The sequence below is a fragment of the Patella vulgata genome, chromosome 4 (genome assembly GCF_932274485.2).
Source record: "Patella vulgata chromosome 4, xgPatVulg1.2, whole genome shotgun sequence".
NCBI classification, from domain to species: Eukaryota; Metazoa; Mollusca; class Gastropoda; family Patellidae; genus Patella; species Patella vulgata.
In genome coordinates, this window is record NC_065882.2 from 40,417,562 (window position 1) to 40,430,207 (window position 12,646).

The following is a 12,646-nucleotide window of genomic DNA, read 5'->3' on the forward strand; positions in this document are numbered from 1 at the left end:
ATGCATGTTTATAACCCAAAGATCTTGGTTCCTTTCGATATTTGCGGATATCAGAATGTAACTTCCTGAATTATGGCCTCTGATTGTTTGAAAAATTGCGTTTTTAGGTTGTTCCTCTGGAGGTCACAATTATTATCCGATTTAAACAAATGTTTGAATATATAATCGTTAAACTGTAATGACGCTTGAGTTCGAATTTTGTGAAAATCATACCAAAACTGCCGGACAAAATGGACGCCCCTCATGCGCAAGTAATGTAAAAAAAAAAAGGTACATCAAGGTTGTGGAGCCTCTAGAGGTCATAATTTTGATCAGACTTGAAATACATTTTTATAACCCAAAGGTCTTGGTTCCTTTTGATATTCCCGCATATCAGATTGTAACTTGCTGAATTATGGCCCTTAACTGTCTGAAAAATCACTTTTTTAGCTTGTGGTCCCTCTAGAGATCACAATTTTTATCCGCTTTAACAAAATCGTTTGAATATATCACCGTTACTCGTGAATTTGAATTTCGTGAACATCGGACCAAAACTTCTGTACAAAATGGCCACCCCTTGTACGTAAATAGTGTATATTAATATGGTATACCAAGGTTGTGGACCCTCCAGAGGTCACATTTTTGATCCAATTTTGATGAAATTTGAAATACGTGTTTATAACCCAGTGCCATTGGTCTGCTGTCCATCCGTCGTCCACACCCGATTGTTTTAAAATTGATATACGTAATTTACATTAGTGAGATGAAGAAGCCTTTTTATACGCCCACATTTTCATGTGGACACTGTAGAGGTCACAATTTTTATCCGATTTGGTTTAAACTTGAAATGTATGCTTATAACCCAAAGATCTCGGTTCCTTTCGATAATGGCGCTTATCGGACCGTAACTTCCTGAATTATGGCCCCTTATTGTACGAAAAATCGCGTTTTTAGCTTGTGGACCCTATAGAGGTCAAAATTTTTATCCGATTTAAAAAAACGTATTATTATATCACCGTTACACCCTAAGGAAGGCTGAGGTCAAATTTCGTGAAAATCGGCGCAAAACTGACAGACAAAATGGCTGCCCTTCGTTCTCAAATAGCGTAAAAATATGGTATATCAAGGTTGTGGACTTTATAGAGGTCACAATTTTTTATCCGATTTTGTTGAAATTTGAAATGTAAGTTTATAACCCAAAGATCTTGGTTCCTTTCGATATTCGCGCATATCTAAGGATGACTGAATTCGAATTTCGTGAAAATTGACATACAAAATGGCCGCCGTTCACTCTCAAATAGCGTAAAAATATGGTATATCAAGGTTGTAGACCCAATAGAGGTCATTATTTTTATCCAATTTTGTTGAAACTTGAAATGTAAGTTTATAACCCAAAGATCTCGGTTCCTTTCGATATTCGCGCATATCGAACCGTAACTTCCTGAATTATGGCCCCTGATTGTACAAAAAATCCGATTTAAAAAAACGTAAAATTATTATATCGCTGTTACACTCTAAGGATGGCTGTGTTCGAATTTCGTGAAAATCGGCCCAAAACTGACAGACAAAATGGCTGCCCCTCGTTCTTAAATAAGGTAAAAAATATGGTAAATCAAGGTTGTGGACCCTATAGAGGTCACAATTTTTATCCGATTTTGTTGAAATTTGAAATGTAAGTTTATAACCCAAAGATCTTGGTTCCTTTCCATATTTGCGCATATCGAATTGTAATTTTCTGAATTATGGCCCTTGATTGTACGAAAAATCACTTTCTTTTTTGCTTGTTCTCTATCCATCTCTCGAAAATGTGGGCATATCCTGCCTGGCAGCCGCTGGTTAATTTCAATAATATCTGTTAATTACTTCTAGAGTTGTTGCACTTTGTGAACGTTCAAACATAATTTATATGCGTTATTTAGATTAGTAAAAAGAAGAATCTTATTGAATTTCAGCAATTTCCGTTTATTATGTCTAGAGTTATGACCCTTTTTTCACTTTATATGAAATTCAGCATCATTTAAATTAGTGAAACCACGAAGCCTATTGAATTTCAGCAATTTACAATAATTACTTATAGAGTTATGGCCCTTGTTTCACTTTGTTGAACCTTGTTAATGCTTGATTGATGAAAGTTATCATCCGATATGTATGAAATTTATATGCATCATTAAAATTTGTAAAACAGAGAGGACTAGTGAATTTCAGCAGTTTCCGTCAATTATTTCTAAAGTTATGGCCCTTTGTGAAGGTTTGAATGTAAAAAGTTATCATCTGAAATGAAAATGAAATGGGGGTTTAAGTTTAACCACTGTTATGCTCCAAACTGGGCTAATGAAGACATGCATACGCTATACAGTGTGCAATGAGGGAAATTTTGCCCTGTCAAATTTCAACAATTTCTATAAATTACAATTTAAGGCCTTTGTTTCAGTTTGTAGAAGCTTGTGAACCTTCAAACAACAAAAATTATAATATGATCTGTATGAAATTGTCTTGTAAATGCCCCTAATTGCCTACAAAAGAATAAATATGCGACAGCCCTTGTTGACCTCTAGGACGATTAGCTGCTGTGGGGGTATGTTATTGTTACTTTGCGTGGCAACCTATCTTATATTGATATACAGAAAAGGTCTTGAGATGAACAAGTATATTGATTTTCAATGACTTTTGATAACTTGAACAGCAACCGGTAAATCCATGATATTAAATGTTTTGTATACTAAACGTTAGTAAGGGCCAAACAAATTCTAATGATTTTCTGATAATTACTTAATGAGTTGTTACTATTAGATTTTAGTGTATTTGAATGTTTCATTACATTGCCCAAACAATTTAACTGCTGTGGGTGTATGTTTAGCCTGGCAACCTATCTTTTGACTTTGCAACGTGATAAATACGTATTAAGACTTACCTGGACTAATTGGATATCAAATACAAACTTAGTTGTATCTGCCCTACCGTCTCCTCCCACCATTATACCTTTAATCTGATTGAGAATGTCTTTACTTTTGACAGAAGAGAACCCATGGTACACTCTATCCCCTTTCTTTGCTAGAATTTCCACAACTCTCAAAAACAAAGATAATGTGCCATTTTAAAATTCTCTCTAAAATATTCCAGTCACAAGTTTGTAATATATAATAATTCAAGACGAGAAAGGTCAGCTTTAAAAAATATGCTTTGGGTTTATAGTGACTTGTTGCTTACACGTAGATCATTATAATGAGGTAATAATTATGTCAGTATGTTAACTCGACCTTGCATAAACACTAGTCAACTGTTGGTGTGTATGGATAGTGATAAAATCATAATATTGTATGTGTGGTCCCTTTGACGTCGCCGGCCAATCAACCGAATTAAGGCTGTTTTCGGGTGTCTGATACTTTAACAATAATATGTCAAATACTCTTAATCAGATCTGTGTATAGATATAGTAACCACCGGCTATAAATACATACAATTTAGTTTTCCCATTTTATGTGTTTTTTAAATTGTATTATACATGATGCTTTTCTAGGGGCGCTAGTTTCGCTAGCTGTGAAGTTGTCTGTCATTAGTTCATAAGCTTTTCGTTATTAGGATTTACGACACAATTCTGCGGTCGTAATATCTAAAACCAATAAATGTGAGATATATGCTGTGGGTAATTATATATTTATCTTCATTTTGAAGTTATTGTGTTAGAACTGAAAATTATCACGGTCAGTTTGTTTTCAATAGAGCACGTGGTAGTAAGTGTGAGATACCAGAAGGCTTTTTCTACGGCCAATTCTGTTCTTCATTTGTCTATAAGGGGGATCACGTGGGTAAGACGCTTGCTCGTTAGCCTGGAGGTCGGGTGTTCGATCCCTGCATTGGCCGAGAAAGTACATCCAGATTTTCCGGCGTGGTTTCTCCTTGTCAGTGATGCAGGATGGAGGGCCTGACAAGAACAGCTGTCTAGTCGTTCGGATGGGACGAAAAACCGAAGTCCCGTGTACACATTGGCGTGCACGTAAAATATCCCTTGGCAGTTAGAAATCGATATAAGAGTAGGCCGTAGCGCTGCTGCCCGGGCAAAATTTCCCCTCATAGCACACTGTATGGCGTATGCCCGTCTTCATTAGCCCAGGTTAGGAGCAGAACAGTAGGACGTTAAACCCCATTTCATTTCATTTGTCTATAATCAAGTATTTTGATAAAAAAAATGGGGGGGTTGGATGGCCGAATGGTTAGCACGTGCGTGCTGCGCTGTATAATACGGTCTGTCATTGAGTCAACTGGCGGGGTTTTGATTCCCCGGTTGTACGTGACAAGGAGTAGGGTCGCCTGTCCAACCTCGTGGGTTTTCTGCCGGTCCTCCGATTTCCTCCCACTGGTAAAGACCCCTACACGCAAGTGAATTATTGAAAAAAAATTGAACCAAGTGTTAGTCCCAAACCTTGTTTGTGTCGAGTGGACGTTAAACTCCACTTCTCTCTCTCGATAAAAAAAACTATTTAAATGGCCAAAAAGAGTATTTTATTTATAAATAATTATCATAAGCCCTACAAATCTTATTTATTTTGTGTACATCATGCTGACAAAATAGTATAGAAATGTGGATTCACCATACCCTACCATAAATAAAAACATGAAATATGAATTTAATTTGCAAAGTTTTCTTGCGTTAATAAAAATGACATGGCGTATGCCCGTCTTCATTAGCCCAGGTTAGGAGCAGAACAGTAGGACGTTAAACCCCATTTCATTTCATTTGTCTATAATCAAGTATTTTGATAAAAAAATGGGGGGGTTGGATGGCTGAATGGTTAGCACGTGCGTGCTGCGCTGTATAATACGGTCTGTCATTGAGTCAACTGGCGGGGTTTTGATTCCCCGGTTGTACGTGACAAGGAGTAGGGTCGCCTGTCCAACCTCGTGGGTTTTCTGCCGGTCCTCCGATTTCCTCCCACTGGTAAAGACCCCTACACGCAAGTGAATTATTGAAAAAAAATTGAACCAAGTGTTAGTCCCAAACCTTGTTTGTGTCGAGTGGACGTTAAACTCCACTTCTCTCTCTCGATAAAAAAAACTATTTAAATGGCCAAAAAGAGTATTTTATTTATAAATAATTATCATAAGCCCTACAAATCTTATTTATTTTGTGTACATCATGCTGACAAAATAGTATAGAAATGTGGATTCACCATACCCTACCATAAATAAAAACATGAAATATGAATTTAATTTGCAAAGTTTTCTTGCGTTAATAAAAATGACAGACGGTGAAATTTTGAAGTGGAAGCCCTGTTGTGGACCCTCTAGCGATCACAGTTTTTGTCCAATTTTGTTGAAACTCTAGCGGTCCCATTTGTTTTCCGATTTTGTCGAAACTTAAAATGTATGTTTAGGCTATATCCCAAAGATCTCATCTCTTTTCGATATTCACACATTTCAGACTATAACTTATTGTACGAAAAATCATGTTTATTTTTTGTTTTTTTTAGCTGGTTCTCTATCCATCTCGTGCACAGTTTCATCACTATTCTATGTATATTGCACGCTGTTTATGTATTACATATTTTTTTTTATACACGCACAGGTTAATGTTATAACCCTGTCAGTCCGTCAACAGTGAGCCAAGATGGCTCTGTAAGGCGCTGGTTCACTAACCAGGAAATCCCAGGTTTTTCTCCTGGTGTTGGCTAAGAAAGTTCCTGTGGATTTTTTTAGCGTGGTTGCCACCTTTGTAACTCATAGCACACTGCATGGCATATGCCCGTCTTCATTAACCCAGTTGGAGCCATATTCCTGAAGCAGTGGAACAAGAAATCCCTCTCTAGCCATTGCTGTATTGAGAACTGAAATTAACATCGTCCAATCAAATATCTCCTGAGTAAAATATAGGGAATTTTCATGACATAACCGGGGTGACCTCGTTAAAAAAAAAAATCCTAGTGTTTCTTAGTGCTGATTTCAAGAAAATTTTTACCCTTGGATGCATCAGGAACAACATTGATACTTGCATCGGTAAATTTATCTGTCACTGAAACTCGCTATTGGAGCAATAATTCTTTTGACTCGGATCTCCGATATAAATTATATAAGCGTGTACCAATTATTAATGCCTACCTTTAAGTATTCGATAATATTTCCACGAATTATTTATTTTATCAAAAAAGCACATATATTATTTCTATCAAGTTTGTTGAAACACAATACGTAACATGACAGCCCTTCTCTTTGATCTGCTGTTTGGTCCAAGAGATAAAAAGATTCCATGTGCGCAGCGATTACCAAATGTTTACATTGTCACTATTTTGGATAGCCTTGTTTATCACACAATTAGTTTCTCTGCAATATTCTGTTATGTACTAGTTAATTGAGCGTAATACATTCTGTGCGTTCTAACGTAATGTAGCTGCATTTTTCACCAGACACTTTACAGTAACATATTTAGAGCTCTGGTTAACCCTGATTGATTTTGTTACGTCCCAAGTGCTGATTGTTGATCGGACTGTTAACCAGTCATAATTTGGGACAGAAATTTATGACAGAAATTAGCAGGGTTTGAGTGGGATTAGGTCTAATCAAACGAAACACTATGAGGACTATGAGTTGAAGCAGAACAGTAAGGCATTAGCCGAGATGGTCAAGTTGGTGCAGTAAACTTGGTTGTACGTGACAAGGAATAGGGTCGCCTGTCCAACCTCGTGGGCATTTCTCCGGGTCCTCCGGTTTCCTCCCACTGCTAAAGACCCCTACGCGCAAGCGAATTATGGAAATAAAATTGCACCATATGTTAGTCCCGAAATGACCTAGTTTGTGTCGAGTGGACGTTAAACCCCATTTCTCTCTCTCTCTCTCTGGTGCAGTAAAGGAGGACGTGGATCCCCATTTATTTCTGTCAGTCCACCCATCTATCCTCAGTGTTTTGTTTTAGGGACTACAATTATATTTTTATACGCTCATGTGGACGCATATTGTCTTCACCCCTGTCTGTCCGGACGTCAATTCACATTTTGTTTGTGGACCCTCTAGAGGTCACACTTTTTATCCAGTTTTGAAAACCGTTACTATGGGTCATTCCATGAAGTTGACACATTGTTACCTACGATTATCATTGTGATGATAAAATCTCAAGAAACAGAATTCAATGATGAATTGTTAATTATTTTGGGGGTCTGATGTAAAGATAATATTAAAATTTCATTTTGTGAAATAAAAAGAATTCACTTGTAAAAAAGATGTGTCAAATGCATTTTCTGCAGTTTGACATGCACCAAAAGTGACATTTTCATACTCCTGAACTTTGATTTGATCCCCACTTTATCTTATGTGTTTAAATCAACTATCCGAGGTGCAGTTGCAAAGATTTAATGTTCAATTTTTCAAATACTGCACAACTAGGGCATCGATTTGGCTATTTGTTAAGATATCGTCACCCAAAAATAAAGAAAAAATCGTAACTGTGTCGGTTAACTTTGTTACGTACGCTAATGACACGATTAGACGGAGTGCTATTGTGTCACCTACATAAATAATGTCGTAAAATGTAACCACTCTTATTTCATCTTAGAAAAGGCAAAATGTTTATCGGCTATACTTTTGAAATTATTATGTAGTCATTATGAAAAGTGTTGCTTGTCGGTCAATATTACGTTTGCGCGATTTCCTTCTCTTTTTACGCCGTCGAGAGCGATGGAGAATTTAACGACATCATACAACTCATTTACAGCATAGACGACTTGTTAATGGCATTATGGCAGGAAAAGAAGTGGAAAATATGGAATTCGGTAAGGAAAATGGGATTTGTCTATTAGTTACGTACGTACATTTGAATCGCATGTGTCGAGTTACGAACATCATATGAATACTTAAATCAATATGAATGTTCCTTTTCTTTATTTACATAATTATAGATTACTTTTATTCAGACTTTTTGTCCGCAAAACAAATGGTTGCCCTAGCCGATCTCGGGAACAAACCGGGATTGGATTGGTTGGTTGGTAACTTGACACAGTTAAGCTTTCAAAATTACTAACAATACACCGGAGGCTCAGTGCGGGGGGGGGGGGGGGGTGTCCATCAAATGGGCACAAAACCAGACCCAACTTTTCTAGCGTAAAATACGATGCCGAGTGGTAATCAGTCCGCCATTGGGGCGTTTTCGAGATATTCGGGGTCAAAGGTCAAATGAGTTCATTTGCACTGAAAGTGAATGCGCAGTCATTCTTGTATTATGAAAAGAAGCTGAAAATGATCGAAAGTAATCACACTTTCAATAAAAATGTACCGTTTTTGCATAGGAAGATTTAAAGCAATAAAATGTTGGCGTAAAATATAAAAACTAAAGGGAAACCTGTTCTAATTAAACATGCATTATGCAAGAGCAAAATCTGCTTTTTAAAAGTCTTTCTTTAGGCCTGAAATGTTATCTAAATTATCAATTATACATTAATTAACTTATCCAGACCATAAAAAACTCTCGATGTCAAGGCTAGCCTTCGATGATGGCTGGATTAGATTCCTATATGCCGCTAACGGCCGTTGATAATTAAATTTAAAAAAAGTGGATAATCGAGACTATGCTGTTTATATTAATGATTTTAGTAATGATGACCGAGACTATGCCAAAATTTCACCCGCTTCTTTCTCGGCTCATAGTGGATCAATTTGACTGAAATTTTCAGCAAATTACATTTACACTATCTAGTTTTTAACTATTATAGTGATAACTGCCATCTCGTTATCTTATCTCCCATAATGTATCTTTAATAATAGGAACATTTAAAATTTATCTTTAGGTGGTCTTAGCACCAAACTTTTACTTTGGAATGTCGAAAATGATCTTGCATAACAGAACCAAAACACTTTGAAACCTGTTTCAAAAATACGTAAAAACTGTCAAATAGAAATCTCTCTTGATTTATTTTCACAACGATTGTTATACGTAATGATACTAGTTATCTGAAAAACAATTGAATAGTTTCAGTGTTGGACTCGAGCCGGCAGGTCGCGTGGATTTCCGAGAATCCCAGTCTAGCAAAACCAACGTTAATCTGTGACGGGAAAACTCTTATTTGACGACGAGATTTAAAGTTTGCAAATTTTTTATGAGTTTTTATGTTTTTCGCCGGAACATGGACGCAGATAAAACCGACAAATGCATTGTATAGTTCACAGGATATATATGTCGTATTGGTAAATGTTAGCGGGGAAAATTTTGGCAGGCTTTGTGACGCGGCCTGCACTGGAGTCCAGCCATGGAACTATACAATTGGTTTTTTTTTTAGACAACTAGTATCATTATGTATAGCATCCGTTGAAAAACTAATTCGGAGAGATTTTGATTTAACAGTTTTTACGTATTTTTGAAACAGGCTCCAAAGCGTTTTGGTTCTGTTATGCAAAGATCATTTTCGATGTTCCAAAGTAAAAGTTCGGTGCTAAGACCACCTAAATATAAATTTTAAATGTTCCTATTATTAATTCGAACAGGTTTCGCTTTAGTTTTTATACGCCCACATTGAAATTTGGTCGTATATTGTCGTCGCCCCCGTCCGGTGGTCCGGCGTCCACAATTGCTTGTGGACGCTCTAGAGGCTTAAGTTAATATCCGATTGACTTTAAATTTATACACAGTGTTTAAGGTCATGAGACGAAGAAGCCCATGGATTTTCAGTGATTTTCGATAATTACTGTCGGAGTTATGGCCTTTGATCACTTCAAAAAATCTTGTGGACGCTCTAGAGGTCAAAGTTAATATTCGATTAACTTTAAATTTATACACAGTGTTTAAGGTTATGGGACGAAAAAGTCTTGATTTTCAGCGATTTCCGATAATTACTGCCAGAGTTATGGCCCTTGATCGCTTCAAAAAATCTTGTGGACGCTCTAGAGGTAAAAGTTAATATCCGATTGACTTTAAATTTATACACAGTGTTTATGGTCATGGGACGAAAAAGCCTATTGATTTTCAGCGATTTCCGATAATTACTGCCAGAGTTATTGCCCTTGATCACTTTAAAAAATCTTGTGGACGCTCTAGAGGTCAAAGTTAATATCCGATTGACTTTAAATTTATACACAGTGTGTAAGGTCATGAGACAAAGAAGCCTTTTGACTTTCAGCGATTTCCGATAACTACTTCCAGATTTATGGCCCTTGATCACTTCAAAATATCTTGTGGACGCTCTAAAGGTCAAAGTTAATATCCAATTGACTTTAAATTTATACACAGTGTTTAAGGTCATGAGACAAAGAAGTTGATTCATTTTCAGCGATTTCTGATAATTACTGCCAGAGTTATGGCCCTTGATCACTTCAAAAAATCTTGTAAATGCTCTAGAGGCTAAAGTTAATATCCGATTGACTTTAAATTGATACACAGTGTTCAAAGTCATGAGATGAAGAATCATTGATTTTCAACGATTTCCGATAATTACTGCCAAAGTTATGGCCCTTGATCACTTTGAAAAATCTTGTGACCCTCTAGAAGCTAAAGTTATCATCCGATTGACTTCAGATTGATACACAGAGTTTAACGTCTTGAGACGAACAAGTATAATGATTTTCAATGAATTTTTATGACTTGAATGAACAGCTAAATCCATGATGTTAAAAGTTTCCTCCTATACTAAACGTTAGCATGGGGCAAAATCTATGATGTTAAAAGTTTCCTCCTATACTAAACGTTAGCATGGGGCAAAACTTTATAAAAACCAAACAAATTCTAATGGTTTTCTGATAATTACTTAATGAGTTGTTTCTCTTAATCAGATTTTAATGTATTATAAATGTTTCATTACCGAAAAAAGTAAAAATATGTGACAACTCTTGTTGACTGCCCATATGATTTAGCTGCTGTGGGTGTATGTTTCGTTGCCTGGCAGCCTATCTTTATATTTTACGCTGACATTTATTACTTTAAATCTTCCTAATGCTAAAATGGAAAATGTGACCTTTTGACCTCTGGGGTCACAAACAGGGCTGTCGGTAATTTTTCACAGTTGATTAGCAGCACTGCTAATCAAAAAGTCCAATTTTGCCAAATTTGATTAGCAAATTTAAAAATTGATTAGCACTTTTTCAGTTTCAACGTAAAACACCTAAATAACAAGATATTACTTTAATTCATAACAAATATGATTAGATTCCTTTCTGACTATTCTTAGATTTTTTAGCACTGCCACAAGTACTTGTGACAGTTTGTGAATGTGATGTAGACATTTAGTTAGGTCTTATGTCTGAAGCCAATTCTTGACAGTGACTTGCGAAGTCCCACTCATTTTAATTGTTATTTTTTTGTTACGTTAGAAATCTTCGTTAGAAAGCAATTTCGTCTGCTTTTTATTGTGTATTACTATTTTTGTTCAATCGGGCACACCTCGGTTAACTAGGCACAAGCGATATAAACAATAATATTTTACGGGAATTTTTACTTTGATTTATCATTTTACAATACGTTAACATGTATTTATTTTTTTATATTTATTTTACAATACGTTAACATGTATTTATTGTTTTATATTTTATTTCCGGTTTAATAGAGTTATGTCCCTGTGTTATATATTGTGTCTGGGTTGTTTGAGAAGAAAATGTCACACGGAGAATTCAGTTTTGTTTATAAAATTTTATTCAACATTTTATACATGTTGAAAGTGTTGAGTAAGCCTTCTAGTCTTCAAAATGTGGATTATTCTTGTGTCAATATCCAAAATGACAGGCATATTAATGATTCGCAGTAACTGAATCAAAAACGTTAGATTTTAATTTTTGGTTAGCAACAGACAAAATATGTATCGCAAATTGCACTGCGATACTGGTTGTCGGCAGCCCTGTTCACAAAGAACAAAGGTGAATTTAGCAAGTTTACATTTTTATATGCCCACTTTTTCATGTGGACGTATTATGCCGTCGCCCCTGTCCGTCCGTCCACAATTTGTTTGTGGACACTCTACAGGTCACAATTCTTATCCGATTTTGACGAAACTTGAAATATAGGTTTATCTTCAAAAGATCTCGGCTGCTTTCGATATTGGCATGTATCGGATCGAAACTTCATGGATTATGGCCCCTGTTTGTACGAAAAATCACGTTTTTAGCTTGTGGACCCTATAGAGGTCACAATTTTTATCCGATTTTGTTGAAACTTGAAATGTAAGTTTATAACCCAAAGATCTCGGTTCCTTTCGATATTCGCGCATATCAGACCATAACTTCCTGAATTATGGCCCCTGATTGTACGAAAAATCACATTTTTAGCTTGTGGACCCTAAAGAAGTCATAATGTTTATCCGATTTAAAAAAACGTATTATTATATCACCGTTACACCCTAAGGACGACTGAGTTCGAATTTCGTGAAAATCGGCCCAAAATTGACAGACAAAATGGCCGCTGTTCGTTCTCAAATAGCGTAAGAATATGGTACATCAAGGTTGTGGACCCTATAGAGGACACAATTTTTATCCGATTTTGTTGAAACTTGAAATGTAAGTTTATAACCCAAAGATCTTGGTTCCTTTCGATATTCGTGCATATCAGACCGTAACTTCCTGAATTATGGCCCCTGATTGTACCAAAAATCAAGTTTTTAGCTTGTGGACCCTATAGAGGTCATAATTTTTATCCGATTTAAAAAACCGTATTATTATATCACCTTTACACCCTAAGGACGGCTGAGTTCGAATTTCGTGAAAATCA

General features: G+C 36.1%; 1 protein-coding gene across 6 annotated transcripts in view; it reads left to right on the forward strand.

The window, feature by feature from the left end:
* Positions 1-12,646, forward strand: part of LOC126818823 (protein HGV2) — a 136,180-nt gene that overhangs the window by 52,852 nt on the left and 70,682 nt on the right. The window contains exon 1 of one of the 6 annotated variants that reach the window (XM_050546428.2): positions 7,712-7,736. The exons of 4 other annotated variants lie outside the window; for them this stretch is intronic. In XM_050546428.2, the coding sequence (XP_050402385.1) occupies positions 7,727-7,736 (10 nt within the window). In that variant the 5' untranslated portion in view covers positions 7,712-7,726. Of the gene's footprint in view, positions 1-7,711; positions 7,737-12,646 lie in introns of those variants that run through there. One more of the 6 variants, XR_008787858.1, reaches the window with a different exon arrangement.